Here is a 22,205-nt window from a genome sequence, read left to right as displayed (position 1 = left end):
GAGCCGTATCTGCTCCTAAACAGTCAGGACAGCTCAGTTTTCTGCCAGTGTCCCAGAGACAAGAACGTTATACTGTGGCTGGGGTGGGACAAATTTAGATGGGGAGGGGGTGCCCGATTTCAGTCTTGCCTTGCCACTGGACACAGGAATTTCTTTAGAGACCAACATAAGTACTTGAAAACTGTGCAGTGGTTACCTTTAAAACATTCTCATCCAGGTCAAATTCACCAAAATAATCAATTTATATATTTTTATATGGGTAAAGTTTATTAAAAAACGATCTGTTATTCATACAGCTAGGAAATTTGATAAATGTTTAACATAGTAATCGTGTGGCCTTGTGTTACATCTCATACAGCGGTCTCCCTGGCCCTGGCATTGAACGGAGTGTGCACTAACACAATCAAGCTAATAGTAGGAAGGTAAGCTTTTTACATTATATGCAATGTATATGTCAGACACTAACCTAGAATCCTGTCAACTACACAATCTCAGGAAACTCTTGTAAATCATCTAAATGTACTACTTTGATATTTAACAACGTTCACCAAAGCTTTTCTGTAGTTTTCATAATAATGCTAAAACCCAACTCCAAGCACTACTTTTCTTTTGGTTACAGTGGGAAAGGGTTACATTTAGGGGTGGCTCGTCCATTATGGGTGTCACCCCCCCCATCCATGCGTCCAGCCTCTTGCAGGACGCAAGATGCATGAATTCCAATGGAGGGGGGGGGGGTTGAAGCACGTGATTAGAACCAGAGGCTCTAATAGGCTTCAAAATAGGGTAACAATAGTGATTGAATATTCGCCATTTTCACACTGAATCTCCTCCCCGCCAATTAGTAAGCGGGTCTGAGGCCTGTCTACCGATTGGTCGAAAAGAGAAGCGTTCCGATTGGCTGTTGAGGAGGAGGGAGGAGATGGAAGCAGCCAGAAGCCACCGAGCATGGGAAGGGATAGCTGCCCATGATTCCCGCAAAGGAGAGAAGGGGAAGCCACATGTGATGCCTGCTGCTCTTGATGCCCACCATAGATGGGGTAAGTTTTCCGGATGGGGGGGGGTTGTAAAAAATTACCACCAGACGCCACTGGTTACATCATCTCTTTATTGTTGTCTGTGTACCCTTTACATCGTTTTTCCTTTACACCTTATACTAGTGACACCCTGTCACAACCCTGGGTGCCACAGGAACAGGAAATGAAGAGTAATTTCTCCAGTAGAGACATACCTAACGATAAGAACCTGATCGGTTCTAACCTTTCCTGCACAAGCCAACATTATTGGAGTTAAGATTTAAAGTTAAACTCTAAGGGCCAGATTCACAGAAGAAGTACGCCGGTGTATCTACTGATACGCCGGCGTACTTTCAAATTTGCCACGTCGTATCTTTAGTTTGAATCCTCAAACCAAGATACAACGGCTTCTGGCTTCGATCCGACAGGCATACGGCTTTGTACGCGTTCGGATCGTAGGTGCAATACTTCGGCGCCCGCTGGGTGGAGTTTGCGTCGTTTTCCGTGTCCGGTATGCTAATTAGCTTTTTCCGTCGATCCACGAAGGTACGCGTGGCCGTCGCATTCTCTTACGTCGTCGCTAGTCGGCTTTTCCCGGCGTATAGTTAAAGCTGCTATTTTGCGACGTATAGATAGACTTGCCATGTTAAGTATGGCCGCCGTTCCCGCGTCAAAATTTGAATTTTTTTTTTTTGCGTAAGTCGTCCGTGAATAGGAAAGGATGTAACTCACGTCTAAGTTAAAAAAATGACGTCGGTGCGAAAGTACGGCAGGAAATTTCTAAATGGAGCATGCGCAGTTCATTCGGCGCGGGGACGCGCTTCATTTAAATGAATCACGCCCCCTACCCGCCGATTTAAATTCCGCCGCCAGAAATACACTACGCCGCCGTAACTTATCGTTAAGGATTTGACTTAAATCCAGGTAAGATACGGCGGCATAGTGTATCTCTGATACGCTGCGCCTGTCCATTTGTATGTGAATCTGGCCCTATGCAGATATATAAGATAAAAATGAACACAGCTTTGTAATCATTATTACATTAGTAAATGTAGAATCAGTTCAAACAGCCAATCAGTTCAGCATAGTGACAGAGAGACTGCTCACTACTTTTCCTTGCACTGTCCAGTCAAGACCTCAGCTAAGAGGAAGTGGGTATAAAATGATGCTGGCTGTCAGACTAAGGACAGTGGCAAAAATATATACTTCAGGGGGAGATCTCTGGATTGAAGCTAAATATTGCAGCAGAAAGTAGTGTAGCACCTGTGTACTTTTAGTCCAGGTGCTACCTTAAATTTAGAGGGGGATGAGAGAGTTAGTTTACTCTCATCCAGCTAATTCATGTAAATTGGGCCTCTGTTCTAGCTGGACTTTACTACCAGTTCATTCTGTGTTCCAGAGATACCTTTCCATCTCTGGGCGACAGGTGGCAGCAGTGGAGTTGAGTCCGAGGCGCCTCTTGCCAGCAGCCAATCAGGAGGGGTTTTCCCTCGCGGGGCATGCTAGGGGAGGGTACTTCTTGAGCGGACGCCATTTTGTGGGGAGTTCTGTTCCTGTTTCCGGGTGCGGCACCCACCTTCAGGGTGTGCGCACATCACGGGCCCCGGCGATATGGCCTACCAGGCTGGGGCGCACCTGCTACGCGGTGTTCCCAGTTCTGGGCTATGTTGGCCCGGAGCAACCGAAGCTGTATAGGGGCCCCAGTGATCGACTGGGTCCCCGATTCCTGTGAGGAAGATCCCAAGCAAGTTGTGCTGTTCGGAGGGGAGTCAGTCTGAGGTGAGCCCTGAGGCAGGCGATCCAACAGGGCCTAGACAATCCACCGGGGATCAAGGTGACTGGACACTGACAGTTTGTTTGATGGCAACCTGTCAGTCAGTGACTATTTGAAAGACTACCTGAGGGAGATTCGGGCACTAATTTACCAAGGAGGATTTACCTCACTACCTATGTTCTGGAGAAGGGGCTTGTGGCAGAGGTCCCGTTCTGACCCGTCAGTTCTATTAAGTCTGTGGTAGAGACTTATTTTCTCCTCAAGCTCCGAGTGATACCCTGGTTGCCAGGTCGGTGTGAGAGGCCTGTCCGGGTACACTATACCCCTTCGGCTGAGGGGCGACGAAAGTAAAGTGTTATTTGAAGCAGGACTGCTTCTGTATTATCCAAGCCTGAGTCAGCAACTTTCTCCTTTTCACCAACCTTTACTCTATCTACCTCAAGTTCACCGTTTGCGTGTTGGGCAAGAATAAAAGCACAGAAAAATACACCTTGCTGTTTGGACATTCCGTCATTGCTCTCATCATCATCATCACCCCTAGACACTCACAGAGGTAAAACGCCATCCCTATTCTATCCAGCGGCTCCTGAGGGGGTAGCGCTACAGTAGGTTTTATTATTTTACCATTTAATGGTACTCCTGTGCATCCCTGGACAGGCATACACGGCCCATGTGTGAATGAGACCTTAGCGCCAGAGCTTCTTGTTCTGATACTGTCCCCTCCCCATCTCAGCATGTTGAAAGGCATGTTGTATCTTGTCTTTTGTGTTGCTTTGTGTTTGTTTCTGCATGTAATATACAGATTTTTTTATGTACAGAAAAAAATAATCATGAACATTTTATTTTAAATTCAGACAAGTGTGCAGGTCCAGTCATTATGGCTCCTACTGTTTAGTAAGACATCACTGTACTGTAGATCCTGACAAAAGACATAATCTGACCAATTATGTCTCAAAGGGAGGGAAAAAAAAGTAATTCCTGGCTAAAAATGTGTCAATTGGTTTTCACTGTCAGATTTCCACCTACATAATGCAATATAAAAACTTTTATGACAGTTCTTTCCACCTTTCTCTTCAGTTTTTTTTTTGTCACTTTCACAATCTCATGTCCCTAATTTACTTTGTATTCCTCTCCTCTTAATTACCATTAAGTGTATATGTATGAATTGGATGAAACCCTTGCTTTATTGCAAGTACATTTGTTTTATGAAATTTGGGAGTACAATATTTCAGTATTCTGGGAGCCACACAGTGATGCATTTAAGTTGGTTTACTAAAGATAAATGGACTGTTCACTGTGCAAGATCATTTTCACTTAACTTAACTGAATGTGGTGAAAATACACTTTGCAAAGAATAGAAAAAAAAACACAACTGTATTTTTGCTTGCATATGATTTGATGATTAAAGTCAGCAGAGCTTCACCTCATTCACTAACCTCTGAGAAAAATTCCCTAGCAAAGTGAAAAAATGTACTTGCCTCTAGTAAATCAACTCTACTGAGATAGCGTTCTTATTAGCTAGATTCACGTAGGGTTACGCCGGCGTATCAGTAGATACGCCGTCGTAACTCTGAATCTACGCTGTCGTAAATTTAAGCATATTCTGGAAACCAGATACGCTTAAATTAGGCTAAGATACGAGCGGCGTAAGTCTCCTACACCGTCGTATCTTAGGGTGCATATTTACGCTGGCTGCTAGGTGGCGCTTCCGTTGAGTTCGTCGTAGAATATGCAAATGACTAGATACGCCGATTCACGAACGTACGTGCGCCCGTCGCAGTAAAGATACGCGTTTACGTAAGGCGATTCCCGGCGTAAAGTTAGTCGAACAAATAGCTGGACTAGTCAATTTTAAGTATGGCCGTCGTTCCCGCGTCAAAATTTTAAAAATTTACGTTGTTTGCGTAAGTCGTCCGTGAATGGGGCTGGACGTAATTTACGTTCACGTCAAAACCAATACGTCCTTGTGGCGTACTTTGGAGCAATGCACACTGGGATATGTACACGGACGGCACATGCGCCATTCGTATAAAACGTCAATCACGTTGGGTCACCAATCCCCTTATCCTCATTTGAATTAGGCGCGATTACGCCGGCCCCATTTACGCTACGCCGCCGTAACTTAGGAGGCAAGTGCTTTGTGAATACAGCACTTGCCTCTCTGACTTAAGGCGGCGTAGCCTAAATACGATACGCTACGCCGCTTGAAAGATGCGCCCATTTACCTGAATCCAGCTATATGTCTCTTCAGCAATGTATCCTTCAACCCCTACATTACTCCTGTGTTCTGTAGTGATGTGATGTTTGGAGAACAGGGCCACAGCAGGTGGCAGGGGACACAGGCATGCAAATGCTAAAGAGTCTCGCGGAGGCTCCAACGATAGATAGGATAAAAGGTAGGCAACATGGGCTGCCATAGCGGTGAGCATAACAACTTTCCTAGTTTACAGAATAGACATTTAAATTTTTTAAAGCAACCAACAGGGCCACTTTAAAATGTGAGCACTTAAAACACATTCATCCTTTTAAAAGATGAGGGACTTGTAATTTGTGCCAACTATCAGTACAACCATGTTTAATTGATATACTAGATGTAAAAATGGAAACTGAGCACCACACCACTGCTAAAAGGTCCAGATACAACTTTATTTCGATAATAGTCAGGTCATAGCATTAGGGGGTTCAAAAAATGCCACCTTCGCTAGGGCATGATTGGAAACATTCTGAATAGACTAGAAGTAAACTGGATCTTTAATATTATTTCTTTCAATGAAGAAGTGGGCAATTTTGGACCCCCATAAAGTGTTAGGCCTCGTACACACGACAGAGAAACTCGACGTGCTTGGCACGTCGAGTTCCTCGTCTCGTTTTGGGATGAAGCCGCCGAAGAGCTCGGCGGGCCGCCTTCTCCTATAGAACAACGCGGCCAACGAGAAAATAGAGAACATGTTCTCTATTTTCTCGTCGAGCTCCTCGGCGGCTCCATCGAGCCAAAACTGTACAGACGACAGAGATTCTCGGCAGAATCCGGGTTTTGACCGAGTTTCTCGGCGAATTCTGCCGAGAATCTCTGTCGTGTGTACGAGGCCTTAGACACTTTTTGGATTGTCCCCCTGACTTTTATTGAATACAGTTGTATCTGGACTTCTTAGCAGTAGTGTGGAATTTCTTACAATACATTATAAGCCAAGGAGACCATGGAGATCCTTTGGGGTTTAGAAGTCACCTGTCTGGGAATCAGATTATTTGCATCAACTGCAATACTTTAAGCTAATAATAGTAATAACCATAAGATAACATTACGAGTCCAGTGCTATTTTTACACTTTCCCAAATTAGATCAGATGTGAAGTGCTGCTCCTAATAGCTTACTGGCTAATGGGAAGGTCCATTCCTTAGTAGGGCTGTGGTCTATTTGGAGCAAACAACACTTACCTCATTATCCTGAAATAAAGTGTTTTTCAAAATGTTCTAGCAGCCCAATACGAAGATATTTTGAAGGGCTAGGGACAACTTACAAACTGACAGCTAAAGTAGATTCTGGATCCTTGTATAAGTCTTGCATTGTGAAGTTTCCGTGGTAACAAGCCATTAATTATAAAGTCACCTATAGCATCTAACCCACTGACCTCTAAGCTGCTGATTTATATATAAATGGAGTAAAAGAAAAGGCTTGGCCATGGCAACCAAGCATACGATTCCAATTATCATTTTCCAGAACAGCTTAGAATCATATTGTTTGCCATGCTCAGCATATTTGTGTTTTATCTCCTTCATAGTATAGCACTTATCCCTGTAGGAACCGCTAGTGATGATGGGTTCTGTGTTCTGCCACAACTGAAACACCTGGTTGTAGGTTGGAGTCTGCTCACCCCTGAATAACTTGGTGTTAGTATGCTATCACTCTATAACAGTACACAGAAAATAGGCCAAGCAACTGGAGATAGGTCAAATTGATGTATTATTGCAATGTAGTTAAACAATGCATAAATCAATGCACAGGTAGTCAAACAGGTTTAAAGATACTATGTAAATAGATGCTAGATAAATGAGCACTGACCTATAAGTTGGCAATACATTTAACTGTAGCAATGTTAAACTAAATTATAACAGATGCAAACAGGGTTAAAGTATTTGCACCAACTAATCCAAGAAAATATAGGTCCTGGTGTGCACACTACGCATACAGCCCCAGTGGGCGCATGCGTTCCTAAAGAGGTACCCCTGGATGTGAATGCAGAGTACCTGGTGCCTAATTGTCAGCGTTGACAATCTTTTGTTGGGGCCCTTCTGTAGGTGGTGTAGCTGTCCCTTTAGGAGTGTGCAGCGGATGGATAGTGGGCTGATAAACAATTAGGAGTCCCTCCTGCATTAACTGTGTTTTAGGGCTGGGCTTTTGCTATTTACTAGCTATTAGTAATTCCTGATACTGTGTCAGTGTTGAAATAAGCAGGAAAGTTCAGCTCACCCCTACTGGGACACAGGGATCCAATCCAGATTACATGGCGGCCTGCGGTTCTCTGAAGTCAGAGCTCTCTCTCTTTTGGAAGTAGGCAGACAGGCACACACAGCAGGTCGTCTCTTTTAGGCTCTGCATGAAGCCCAATGTGACCGTCCCTCTGGCACAGCTGTGGCAAGTCCAGCAACCGGTCCACTCAGCTTGGCTTCCCCTCAGCAAAACACCTTGATCTCTCCAGAATGCCTTTGAAAACTCCCCTGTCTCTTCTCCTCTGTGTGCAGGGATTTATGTCCCTTGTAGTCCAAGCCCTTATTTGTTCCCACTGTGCAGCGCTCTTATGGGAACTACAAGTCCCAGTGTCCTTTGCAGGAGACATCATCCTTCTCCTCAAGAGGAAGGGGGAGCGCTCAGCAAAGCCGCTTCTCACACAGCGCCCACTCCTGTCACTGCTCACAGCAGGGTGGGAGTGAGCAAATGAGCAGGGGATCACAGCCATCTGCACCCAGCTACATTAGAATTCTTAAGGACATACAATTTCATAACACTTTTATCAAAATGTATTGCATCAAAATAACCTAGAACAAAACCAAATCCAATCAGTTTTGAATCTAAGGTGCCATATTGGATACATAATATGGTATGTATAATATAAAAATGTTATGTGAAGTTCAGTGTGCTGGTTTCTTTTTGTCTTATTTGCAGACCTGGGATCTCAGGTGAAAAGATATCACTCAATATATTTAGATGAATGCAGCTTATGTAGGACCCATTAAGACTAAGATCACCTCTGGTCTGTGGATCAGTACACTGTACAGGGCCATGACATCTTCCACGCACAGTCTTTTCTCAGTCTTCCAGCTTTAGCAGTGTTGGGCATCCAACGACCCTGAAGAGTGAAGATATCTTGTCAGCAAAGAAGAGGTACTGAGGTCACAGCTCTGCAGTGGTGTGAACCGGACACCCGGAGACAAGCCATATAGCCTTGTCTTGAGGTGGGGGTGCAGTGGGATTGCACCGAAATAGCCCCCCAACGCAGTTCCCATCACACCTATTATGAATGTACCCTGCAAGAATAAGAAGACATATTAAAAAAGACTTAAAAAGACCTCAAATGTTTTTTTTTTTTTTTTTTTTTAGTTACTCTTGACAATAAAAAAAGAAATCACATACAAAACCAGTACAATTCTGCAAAAGCACTCTTGACAATAAAAAATCAGTCTTATACAAAACCAGTACAATTCCACAAAGGCATCTTCCATTTGTGTCCTTCTTACAGGCCTACTTTTATTCTAGTATTGTGCATAATCAAATGGGGGGTGATATCAGCAGCTATTTTGTGCTGTACAGGTAGACGCTTGGTGTACGTGCACAGATCACATCCATGGCAACCGTGAAAATCTGAAAGGGAAACAGCATCATGAATAGGGAAAGGAAAGGTAATAAATCACTGAGAAGAGAATGCAGAATAACTATGAAATAGAAGGTGTTCAAAAAGTTATATTTGACTTTTTCTTTCCTTGGATTTATAGCATAAAAACCTACTCAAAGGTATTTTCCCTGTCATAAAGACCGCCATTTGTCTGCATCTAAAATACAGCATTCAAATTAAAGCTGATTTAGTAGTACACATAAGTGAAAGGAGCCACCTGTTTTAACAGCTTGAACAGGTGTATTTATTGCATTTTGGAGTGACTTTATCAGACTGCATTAAATGTGGGCGCTCCCTGCTCAGGGCACCCCAGGCAGTATATAAATGTATTACTGCGGTCCAGCATCAGAAGCTGAAGGAAATACCAGGTACTTCCAGGTATGGAGGAGCATTTCACTCCCTTTTTTGATAGCACTTATCCAATCATTACTACAGGGAGTGCAGAATTATTAGGCAAGTTGTATTTTTGAGGATTAATTTTATTATTGAACAACAACCATGTTCTCAATGAACCCAAAAAACTCATCAATATCAAAGCTGAATATTTTTGGAAGTAGTTTTTAGGTTTTTTTTAGTTTTAGCTATTTTAGGGGGATATCTGTGTGTGCAGGTGACTATTACTGTGCATAATTATTAGGCAACTTAACAAAAAAAAAATATATACCCATTTCAATTATTTATTTTTACCAGTGAAACCAATATAACATCTCAACATTCACAAATATACATTTCTGACATTCAAAAACAAAACAAAAACAAATCAGTGACCAATATAGCCACCTTTCTTTGCAAGGACACTCAAAAGCCTGCCATCCATGGATTCTGTCAGTGTTTTGATCTGTTCACCATCAACATTGCGTGCAGCAGCAACCACAGCCTCCCAGACACTGTTCAGAAAGGTGTACTGTTTTCCCTCCTTGTAAATCTCACATTTGATGATGGACCACAGGTACTCAATGGGGTTCAGATCAGGTGAACAAGGAGGCCATGTCATTAGTTTTTCTTCTTTTATACCCTTTCTTGCCAGCCACGCTGTGGAGTACTTGGACGCGTGTGATGGAGCATTGTCCTGCATGAAAATCATGTTTTTCTTGAAGGATGCAGACTTCTTCCTGTACCACTGCTTGAAGAAGGTGTCTTCCAGAAACTGGCAGTAGGACTGGGAGTTGAGTTTGACTCCATCCTCAACCCGAAAAGGCCCCACAAGCTCATCTTTGATGATACCAGCCCAAACCAGTACTCCACCTCCACCTTGCTGGCGTCTGAGTCGGACTGGAGCTCTCTGCCCTTTACCAATCCAGCCACGGGCTCTTCCATCTGGCCCATCAAGACTCACTCTCATTTCATCAGTCCATAAAACCTTAGAAAAATCAGTCTTGAGATATTTCTTGGCCCAGTCTTGACGTTTCAGCTTGTGTGTCTTGTTCAGTGGTGGTCGTCTTTCAGCCTTTCTTACCTTGGCCATGTCTCTGAGTATTGCACACCTTGTGCTTTTGGGCACTCCAGTGATGTTGCAGCTCTGAAATATGGCCAAACTGGTGGCAAGTGGCATCTTGGCAGCTGCACGCTTGACTTTTGTTAGTTCATGGGCAGTTATTTTGCGCCTTGGTTTTTCCACACGCTTCTTGCGACCCTGTTGACTATTTTGAATGAAACGCTTGATTGTTCGATGATCACGCTTCAGAAGCTTTGCAATTTTAAGAGTGCTGCATCCCTCTGCAAGATATCTCAATATTTTTGACTTTTCTGAGCATGTCAAGTCCTTCTTTTGACCCATTTTGCCAAAGGAAAGGAAGTTGACTAATAATTATGCACACCTGATATAGAGTGTTGATGTCATTAGACCACACACCTTCTCATTACAGAGATGCACATCACCTAATATGCTTAATTGGTAGTAGGCTTTCGAGCCTATACAGCTTGGAGTAAGACAACATGCATAAAGAGGATGATGTGGTCAAAATACTCATTTGCCTAATAATTCTGCACTCCCTGTATAGCCCTGTGTAAACTACAACTCTGGTAACATACCTTACACAGAGTTTTTCTTAACCCCTGAGCAACTGATGGTAAAATAAATGTTAATGCCTGAACACAGTTTTGCAACTTTGACACACGTTAGTAAAACTGTATTCAGGTGAATTATATCTTGTGTTTTTCCAGAACAAATTGGCCTTTCTTTTGGTGTTTGTATTTATTATCAAAGGAAATCTATCTAGGGGGAGCGCATTCTGACATATCAGCCCCATATACACTGCTGGAAAGGCTTTGTGCCGGCCTCCTGGCACTGGAATTGGAGTGCAATGTTGTATACCCTTTTTTTTCAATAAACAGCAAATATATTGCAAAATGATGGCTATTTATATTTTTATGAGATCCTGAGATAAGCGAGCATGGATGTTTAAGGCCTCGTACAGACGAGGGGACAGGCGGCTGAAAACGGTCTGCCAGACCGTTTTCAGCGGACATGTCCCCTCGGAGATTTCTGTCTGATGGTTGTACACACCATCAGACAGAAATCCGCGCGGACAGACAGCGCGGTGATGTGACGCGATGCTGGAAGGTCAATGCTTCCACGCATGCGTCAAATTGATTTCGACGCATGCGAGGGATGGGGCCGGTCGGACATGTACGGTGAGTCTGTACAGACGACCGAACATGTGCGATGGACAGGATTCCAGCGGACATGTTTCTTAGCATGCTAAGAAACATTTGTCCGCTGCAAAACGGTCGGCTGGACAAATGTCCGCTGTAAACATGTCCGGTCGGCCGTACACACGCCCGAACATGTCTGCTGAAACTGGTCCGCGGACCAGTTTCAGCAGACATGTTCGGTCGTCTGTACGAGGCCTAAGAAGTAATTATTGGCATACCGATTGAAAAGAGTTTAAGATTGATCCCTGTTATACGCGATGCAATAATATATATACCCTGTATTGTACCCTATAATATATAGCTATCGCATAAATGTGTATTTGTATGTCCCTTCATTAACTAATATTATCTAAATATGCTAGGCCTAATGATACAATGTTAACCATGAAGACAGACACAGTTGCTCAGTAAATCATGTTACATTTATTTCCTTTAAAGTAGGAATATCATATTCTAACAACAGATGTCTATAAAGCCTATAATAATAATACTAGTAATGAACAATACTTATCCCCTCTTCCTCGAGTTAAAGTCCTCTTGCTGGCTGAGCTCCGGATGGAAAGAGGGCTCTCAAAAAGCGTCCTGTTTTAAAGAACCTCGTTCATACCTCATTCAAACTCCCTCCCATTGCCAGCCCATTTGCCTTTGGCCCAATCGTTGCATTCCTGGGACCATCCTCCTTGTTACTGACTGCCCTGCCATACTTGGTCACTGGGGGCAGTATTGTCCATATCATCTCCAACAGTTTGCTGGCCTTTTGATCATTGCAATTATGTTATAATTGCACTTCCCTTTGTCTGTGGAGGAGCTAATCAAAAGGCTCTTGCAGACCTCTTGGAGCTGGGTTTAACAGATTACATTCCTGAGGGAGGGGCATCCTGTCCTCCAGGACAATGCAAGCCTCAGCTTATCTGACTGTTGGTAAAGAAAACAGAATATGTATAAAATCCAGAACTTATATTAATTCATATTGCCATCTAACAATCCCTATGAGTGGAGTGGTTATCCCTATGTGAACCAAAGGCGCATATGTAGCTTGTTTCTGGTGAGTGACCATTTCAGAAGGTGGTAGTGTCACTCTTCACAAGCTGGTGGATAAATAGCTTTGTTCAGTCATGGATGAGGAATTGAGCACATGGGAAATAGTTGATCAGCATTGAAGAAATAACACTGGGACTCCTCTTGCATTCATATTTTTTTAGATTTTTCTTATTTTTTATTTAGATTTTGGCATCACACAATTGCTTTGTTTTATATTTTATTATTAATAGCACAGGTCTGTGTGGAATTTTCAACATAATTGTATATGTTTTACAAGCACATTGTGGCACTCTATTAATATTCATTACTGAAATAGAAGTGTTATAATACACAGTAATACACAGTTAGCACAGTTATCACCTTTTTTCCTGTAACCAACCATCACACAATATTGGTGGGAAACATTTAACTGCAGCAAACGTACATATCTAATATGGTTTTGACACAAATTAATTTTTTTGCGCCGGTGACATACAATGTTGCCAGTTAACACTGTAACATTAGAACTTGCTTGGTCCCGCATGAAAATATGCATATATAGAATGATATGTCGTTACCGAAGAGTAACCAGGTCAAAATAATCACGTGATTCACATTCTACCTCAAAGGCATGTGGCTGGTTGTGCCAACCACCAGTCCCACACCTTACTGTATTTGGTTGAGAACCGCTGTCTACAAAGATCATTTTTTTTATATAGGAGGGATGAAATCACCTCCCGTACCCAAGTCCCAAACAAATGAGGGGTTGCCTATATTCAGTAATGCCCTGTACAAACGATCGGTTCGTCTGATGAAAACGAACCGATGGATATCCGATGAAGCTGACTTTCATCAGTCTTGCCTACACAAAAATCTGATCGTGTCCAACGTGGTGACGTAAAGCACAATGACGTGCTGAGAAAAATGAAGTTCAATGCTTCCGAGCATGCGTTGACTTGATTCTGAGCATGCGTGGATTTTTGACCGATGGATTTCCCCACAGACGATCGTTTTTTTCTATCGTGTTTTTAACCATAAGAAAAATTTAAAACAGGTTCTATTTTTTTTTCACCGATGGGAAAAAAACTGATGGGGCCCACACATCGGTCCGTTTTCATCAGACGAACCGATCGTGTGTACAGGGCATAACGTGCAATCACTGTAAATAATGTTTCTTCCAAAAATATATTTAGAAATGTGCCCATGTCAGGCTCTGGAAAGGGACCTAGCAGACATAGCTTGGGGTCTAGAGACCAGAGCTTTTTTTCTCAGAAAATAGGTGCAGGAACTCAACCACGACCCGTTCAGATTACACAAACAGTAGGAGGGTCTTAAAGGGGCATTAAACACCAAAATTGCATTACATACAGAGTGTAGAGTTCAGGGGGTTACAAAGCTGTCACTTGTAAACACAGAAACCAGACTTCTGTGTTTACAAGTGATTGTGGTGAGCAGGCACCAAAGGGTCTGAGCCAGAGGTGGTGGAACTGAGTTCCACCAAGTTCCCCCTGTAAAAAAGCCCTGCTAGAGACAGAAGAGAGACCATCTGGTCATGCAGAAAACAGATTTGCATTGATTGGTGGGGTTGGATCTGGGGAGTAGGTCCTGGGAGGAGGCAGTTTCTAGTGGGACAATCAGTCAGAGCTCTGCCAACGCTAGACAAGGTTCTCCAGCTTCTTTAGTTTAGCCCAACCATGCTGGTAATGAACAAAATCATATCCATGCTAAACAAGAGCAGCCTACGCACACCCAAAATTTGGACATATCAGGAGGTATTGGGGGGCGGGGGGGTACAGAAAAAGCTTTCAGAGAAAGAAGAGTGGTGCCAATCTGTTCATAAACTCTTTACAGTTCAGGCAGGTTTGTATATCCATCTCTAAGATTACTCTGTCAGAGGATTCAGTTTGCTTTTATACGGAAGCCTGGGAATTTAAACTGTTATTCAAAAGTACAAATCTTTTATCATTATTATGACACTTTGTTTCTATAGCAATTTTCAGAATGTTTTCAGTACATAAATATGCTGTTATTTCTTGCAGGAATCAACCGCACTAGCTGACATTGAAACGTAAAAAAAAAAATTCATGACTAAAGAATAATGTTTACAAAATACAACACAAAAAAAAGAATATATATATATTAAATATTATGTGACAGTGCAGTTCCCTGTCATGGTGTATGTCACGCAGTATTCTCAACAAGGCAGCTTGAGGGACTCCAGGATTCATGTTTAATTTGGAGGAAACTGCTATTCAGTTCTCTTGTTGTTGGTAAAATTTGGTTAGGGACCAGAAGCCTGGAGATTTTGTAGTGATCTAGATGGAATGAAATCTCCGTTTGAGAATAGCCAGCACACTGATTGTGCAGGTGTGTGGTGCTTTTTGTAGACTCAGGACTAGAGTTCTGGCCTCCACCCTCCCGAGGAGTCCATGCGGGTGCAAGGGAACAGTCACAAATATGTGCATGTCTGTATTAGAACAGATAGAGGGCCCAAGCCTAATGCCGCGTACACACGATCATTTTTCAGCATGAAAAAAAACGTAGTTTTTCAGCATGTTGAAAAAACAAAGTTTTTCCAACTTCATCATTAAAAAAATGTTGCCCACACACCATCGTTTTTAAAAAATTATCTAGCAAAGCGCGGTGACGTACAACACGTACGACGGCACTATAAAGGGGAAGTTCCATTCGCCTTTGGGCTGCTTTAGCTGATTCTGTGTTAGTAAAAGACGATTCACGCTTATTTGTCTGTTACAGCGTGATGAATGTGCTTACTCCATTATGAACGGTAGTTTTACCAGAACGAGCGCTCCCGTCTCATAACTTGCTTCTGAGCATGCACAGGTTTTTAACATCGTTTTAGCCCACACACGATCATTTACAACCCGAAAAACTACATTGTTTAAAACGACGTTAAAAAATGCAGCATGTTCGAAAAAAAAAAATGGGTGTTTTTCAGAACCTGAAAAACGATGTGCAGCCCACACACGATCATTTTAATTTATGTTTTAAAAAAAACATAGTTTTTTCATGCTGAAAAATGATCGCGTGTACACGGCATAAGGGCCTGAGCAGAAGCGAAGCTATGGGGAAAAGAACTGACAGAGATACATCATTCGTACAGGAACACAGGGATGCTGGGTTACAAGGTCAGGAGGGCAGAGGCACAGAGCCTGAGCAGCAGTGCTGCTAAAGAGAACAGGCTGAATCTGACTTTACTTTGTGTTGATGGTGGAAACACCTGTGTGGTCAACTATTTGTTTTGCTGGACATTTTCTTTTTTTCTCTTTTCTCTTTTTGTAATTCCTTTATTAAACCAAAATTTGCATTATACAAACCAAGGCAGGGGTAATGTAAGGCACGATGAAATAAGTATGCTGGTAACATAAACAAATCGGAGCATACATAATATAACGAGTTCCAAGTCGGGCGGATATAATTATTACTGAGAGGGTGCCGCGGTAGATATCTCCAAAGTTCCCTAACTTAGTAATGCAATCCTGTGAGATATAAATTGAGGAATACCGGGGTCAGGAGAGATCCCCAGTGGCCAGTATAACCCAATAAGGGAGAAAGGTCTACTAGGCATGATCAAGTACATAATAACAGCAAAGAAACTGCAAAGGAGAAATTTGCAAGCTAAATGTGCAAATACAGAAAGAGAGAACAACAGAAGAGGGGAGAGGAATGGAAGGAGAAAGGGGAAGGGAAGAGCACACAGAAGAAAGAGACAAGGGTATAAGCCCAAATGAGGAGAAAAAAATTAAAGGAACGAGAAAAAAGCCATAGAGAGACATTAAGAACCAGAAAAGCGAATTCAGCCATGTTGCAAGACCTCCTGTAAATGGGCATCCATGGAAACATCTATCGCAATGTACTCAAGACACACAGCCAGCTGATGTGTCACACAAGCCTCCTATCTGTCCATACAGGGGTTGATTTACTAAAGGCCAATAGAGCGTGCACTTTTGCCAAATGCAGTTGTTTCAGTGCTTAGTAAATGAGGTCCCCCCTGAAGCAGAGAACCGTTGGGGGGGGGGGGGGGTTGGGGGGGGGTGCTGATGAAAAAAACACAAGTGTAATCTCTTCTCTCCTGACGCAAGATAATAATAATAATAAGCGGGGGGGGGGGCTCTTTACAGGTGTATTGGGCCCCTTAGGCCGCGTACACACGGTCGATCCATCCGATGAGAATTTCATCGGTTCATCGCTGAAGCGGCCTGATGGTCTGATGTGCGTACACACCATCAGTTCAAAATCTGATCGGGTCAGAACGCGGTGACGTAAAACACACGACGTGCTGAAAAAAACGAGGTTCAATGCTTCCAAGCATGCGTCAACTTGATTCTGAGTATGCGCAGGTTTTGAACCAATGCTTTTGTGTACGGTTTGGACCTATCGGTCAGCGGTCCATCGGTTCGATTTTAAAGAAAGCTCTATAATTTTTGTCCGAAGGACAAAAGACCGATGGGCCGTACACACGGTCGGTTTGGACCGATGAAACTGAACTTCGGTCCATTTTCATCGGTTTGGACCGAACAGGTGTAATGCAAAAAATAAATACATTTAAAATAAATAAAAAGCCAGCCTGTAAGGGGCCCTGGGGATCATCGGGCCCCTTACAGGTGTAATGCAAAAAAAATATATATATATATGTGACGGTATCGGTATGATATCCCCGTCAACGTTCCCTTCTTCCCATAACGAAAATCACCCCAATATTCCACGAGGAGGGATATCCCTGGAATCGCCCAGAAAGCCACACATGAGACAAGCTTACTGCTTGAACAACACAGACTTTAATGTTATAACACACACAGCTTATATGTCATTTCCAAAACTGTTACAATGACAAATCTCCGCCCCCCTCACACTGGGGCTTCCATACAGATGACTAGGTAGACACGACGGGGCCGATGCTGAAAACACATTTTCTTTAGACAATGACATCAATGACGCTGAGCACTAGCTGTACTGAATACATCAACCAGACCGCTCGACCCCGCATATAGAGAGATAATTACCACAATGAAGCAATCAGAATAATTAACACAAGCCACTTAAACACAGCTCTCCTTCACACAACACAATAGATCAATTAACCTTTAGAAATAGTGAGGGGACATTAGCAGGTCAATAACCTGTCAGAGGAATGAATCACATGAAATTCCTTTCTACCTCTACCCATATGGCTAGCAGGGAGCAGTAAACTGAGACATATAGGCAAATGTATCACAATGGCCCCCCTTTTGCTCCCTGCTCCGGCAAACCCGGTTGGACCTTCCCTGGTCCAGTAGGGTTGACGGGTTCAGAGCTTTTAGTCCGAGGTTAACTCCGTTTGGCATGACTGACCTCCCTTGGCAACTGCTTCAGACTCAGGTATGTCACCGGGTCGTCAGATCACACGCCGGTCAGTCCCCAAGTCTTTGTGCGATCTGCAAAGTCACCAGAAGTCAGTGTGAAGACAGCGAATGGGTCTGTGCGCCGCCGTCTAGGTGTCCCGCTATGGGAGGGGGCAGGTTATGGCTCTGAAGTGACAATCCCAGGAGATTCATAAAAAGAAAAAGTTATATTTGTTGAAATGCTGTAGCACTGGTGCTCAGAGTCCGGGGGGGGGGGGAATCAGAGCCCCATAAGGTCAAAACCCCCTGCTCCCTCCGCAGCCGCCGGTTCTCCTCTTGGAGCTTCTCCAGCTCCATCTCCAGTTCATGGAGCCTGGGGGGGTCAGCCTGCTGTGACCTCAGGTGGTTGTTCTCCTCCTCCATGCGGCTTATGCACTCCTCCAGCTCTATGTACTCACGGATCAGATCCTGCTTGCTCATGTCCTGCAGGCTCTCCACGTGGTCCTTCATCATCAGGAACTGGGTGGTGGTGTAAGGGGCCACCGGTGGGCCCTTGGCGAACATCTCGGCACGCATCTAGGACGCCCGCTGCGACTCCCTCTCCTCCAGTCGCTTCTTCTCCTCCCAGGTCAGCTTGTTATACGGCTTCCAGGACCTCTTCTTCTTGAAGGGTGGCCGGCGGTGCCTCTTTCTGCCCAGCTCCCTCCAGGGCCCCTCCGGCTCAGGGCTGTCACCCATGACCAGCTGACAATGGTGTTCCCTGTTGTCCGTAATAACAGATTGTACCATGAGGGCTTCGTAAGGGGTGCCCAATGGTTCTTCCTGACCCAGCTCCTGGGGATCCCAAGCCGAGTCTACACAATGGGCTGCTGCTGGTGGGCGGTACCCAGGTTGAGACCAATTTGACCTGGTGTTGTCATTCATGGGGCAATTCTGCTTGAAGTGACCCAGCTGTTTGCACCGGAAGCAGCGTTGTTCGTTGCCCTCCTGGCGTGGATAGCGAGGGCTAGATGTCACCGGTCTGTTAGGAGGTTGGTATCTAGCGGTTGGTGGGTGTGAGGGCACCGTTTGTGGTGGAGGTTGTTCCTGTGGTGTGACCTGGTTCGTCTTGCGAGTATCTGCATATTCATCCGCCAACTTAGCGGCCTCTGGTAGAGTCATGGGTCTGCGATCTCTCACCCAGTCTTTGACGTCCGTCTGGATGTGATTGTAAAATTGCTCCAGGAGCATTAGTTGCAAAATGTCCTCTGCGGTGGTGGCCTGGCTGCTGTTAGCCCAGTTAGAGGCCGACCGGGACAATTGGCATGCCCATTCCACATAAGAGTCTTTCGTGGTTTTGCGTGAGTCCCTGAACTTCTGTCGGTGGGACTCTGGGGTTACTGAATAACGAGCCAGGAGCGCTTCTTTAACCCGGGCGTAGCTATGGATATCCTGATCTGGCACGGTACGGAAAGCATCAGAAGCTTTGCCTGACAGTTTGCCTGACAATATTGCAACCCACTCTCCTCTAGCTATTCGGTGCAGGTTACATTGTCGCTCAAAATCCGCCAGGAAGTTATCAATCTCACAGTCCTTTTCATCAAAAGCTTTAAAAGCGCTAAACGGAATCTTCCTTGCGTCTGCTGTGCTGTACTCACTGTTTGGAGAATGTGCGGCTGCTTGTTGGACTGCTGCCAGTTTTAACTGTAGCTCTGCGTTTACTAACAGGTCCATCACTTTCAGCACCACATCCGCCGCTGGGTTCGGGCCGAACCACGCTAGCTTCTCTCTCATTAGCTTGTTGGCTGGCGATTCCTCCTCCTGAATCACTGGTGTCTCCATCTCTTGTACTGCTGGCGTTGCTGCAATCCCGTCCTCCTGGTCTAGCTCCATTGATTCTGCTATGATGACCCGCTTGGTTTTGTTGCTAGCAATCCTTCCACGAACTTCCAGTAGTTCTTCCAGTGTCTGCTTGGAATCCGGGTGTGAAGGGGAATAGAAGGGAAAAATCCCACTGCTACCAACCAATTGTGACGGTATCGGTATGATATCCCCGTCAACGTTCCCTTCTTCCCATAACGAAAATCACCCCAATATTCCACAAGGAGGGATATCCCTGGAATCGCCCAGAAAGCCACACATGAGACAAGCTTACTGCTTGAACAACACAGACTTTAATGTTTTAACACACACAGCTTATATGTCATTTCCAAAACTGTTACAATGACAAATCTCCGCCCCCCTCACACTGGGGCTTCCATACAGATGACTAGGTAGACACGACGGGGCCGATGCTGAAAACACATTTTCTTTAGACAATGACATCAATGACGCTGAGCACTAGCTGTACTGAATACATCAACCAGACCGCTCGACCCCGCATATAGAGAGATAATTACCACAATGAAGCAATCAGAATAATTAACACAAGCCACTTAAACACAGCTCTCCTTCACACAACACAATAGATCAATTAACCTTTAGAAATAGTGAGGGGACATTAGCACGTCAATAACCTGTCAGAGGAATGAATCACATGAAATTCCTTTCTACCTCTACCCATATGGCTAGCAGGGAGCAGTAAACTGAGACATATAGGCAAATGTATCACAATATATTTTTTAAAAATAATATAAAATAAAAAAAACAGGAGGGGGGGCCAGCCGGGCCTGTAAGGGGCCATGGGGACCATCGGGCCCCTTACAGGTATAATGAAAAAAAAAAAAAAAGGGAGGGGGGCCAGTCAGGAGTCAGGCCCCTGGGGACCATCGGGCCCCTTACAGGTGTAATGCCTGTACCCCCCTGATGGTGGCCCTGATTGCACAGTCTACTTGCTTTTAGTAAATCAAACCCACAGTGTCCTATGCCTTTGCAGTTAGAACTGAAGCCAGTACTGGACTATGCTTAAAACTGTTTTGAAAGCAACCTGCACTGCAATGGCTTACTGTTGCTTTCTGCCAGTTCATCCAATTATGTCTTGCATGAAAAAATTGCATTTCACATATAAAATGTATTTCCACATAAACATAAAAGAAAATAATATCTCATAGTCCTATTGCTGAAACTTGCTTGAAAAAAAAGTATTGGATTGTGAGAAATCGAAGAAGCAATTTAATTTTGGCCAGTGGCCACCTGAAACCCTGTGAGTTGGCTCATGGCCTGCCCATTAAAAACTCAGTAGGGCTAATTATTGCACCTATTTTATAGCTGGAACATACTACCAATTGACAACCAACATATTATGGCTTGACTTTGCAGCAGCGTTTTTAGTTGCATGCCCCTGTAACCTGCTCCATTTCCTTTACATTCCAGCACAGAAATTGTACGTCTTCTACTGAAGTGAATCCGGCACTAACCTTCCATTTCTCATATCATTAAAAAATAATTTTCTGGAAGTAGGAGTAGTGTGCTTATCGGTGTGTAATAAATGTATGTATGAAAATCTGCCAACATCTCCTTATAATGTGTTCATTATTCTTCATTGATTTTCCTAGAAACTCATAAAAAAACATTTCCTAGTCTACTTGATTCCTGTCAATTTGTAAGACAAAGAATTATGGCATGGTACTACCGTTTTTTACGTATTTCGGTTTATTCTTCCATTATTTGAAAAGGGCAAATTTTTTATAAGAAGGGAATTAAATAGAATAAAGATGTGATCATAAATAGATTGTATCAGGAAACATAACAGATGTGACTGGTATAAAGTAAAAAGAAGGCAAGAAGGGCAGAGGTGGTGATCAGACTGGCACATACTGTACTTCATAGCACCAAATGACCTGAAATATCTAGCATTGAGAGCTGCCTTAAAGTGTATTTCCATCTTTCCAGCCAAATTGGGATAACGCCTACTTTATATTTGGTACATGCTCTCATTCACATAGCATAATTATTATTATATTTTTTTTACATGCTGCTTACATTTGTAGCACCCTGGTGTTTAGGCAGAGTTGCTAGTAAATTTAGTTTGCCAGGCTGTAGTTGCACTGGTTAATTATTAGTAGATCCACTGATTCCTCTCTAATTCTGAACTTGCTGCACCTTCACTCTTCTGTCGCTAGGTGGCGTTATGCTGGTGACATTAAATGGACAAGGGTTTAGCAAGGTCAGGTTATGAATGGACGGGGTGTCTCAGCTAATTGGCGGGGGTTTCTTTAGCCACTTGGCCTGCTGGGAGAGCCTATTTATTTGGGTGAAGTCAGGTGATCGGGGTTCTGTGCCACTTAGACAGCTATCTGGGTGGACGTGTGTTATGCTGGCCCAGGCCGGAAGCCTTAGGCCTTTCCCAGGGACATCTGGCTGCTAGGTTGTCTGAGGGCTTATACAGAAGTAGAAGCAGCGCAGGGTTGGGACTACAGTATTGGAGTCCAACTGAGAGTAACGATTCAGCCAGTCGGAAACCAGTTGTGGTCCGAGGTAGAGGTGAAGCTGATGCCTCTAAGAGACCATCCACCTTGTTACCGGAGACTACTGTGAGTAAGCTGGAGCCAGTACCAGGGCAGTCTTTTCACCAGCTGGGGATGGTGAAGAAGTGG

At 43.9% G+C, this 22,205-nt stretch overlaps 1 protein-coding gene across 1 annotated transcript in view; it reads left to right on the top strand.

Moving 5' to 3' along the window:
- The window catches only part of PLPP4 (phospholipid phosphatase 4), a 188,411-nt gene that overhangs the window by 103,093 nt on the left and 63,113 nt on the right, over window positions 1-22,205 (top strand). The window contains exon 4 of the mRNA XM_040361964.1: window positions 359-422. Within this exon, the coding sequence (XP_040217898.1) occupies window positions 359-422 (64 nt within the window). The remainder of the gene's footprint in view (window positions 1-358; window positions 423-22,205) is intronic.

The sequence above is a fragment of the Rana temporaria genome, chromosome 8 (assembly GCF_905171775.1).
Source record: "Rana temporaria chromosome 8, aRanTem1.1, whole genome shotgun sequence".
NCBI lineage: Eukaryota > Metazoa > Chordata > Amphibia > Anura > Ranidae > Rana > Rana temporaria.
Note: the sequence above shows the minus strand (reverse complement) of the source record. Positions and strands in the feature narration are given on the sequence as shown.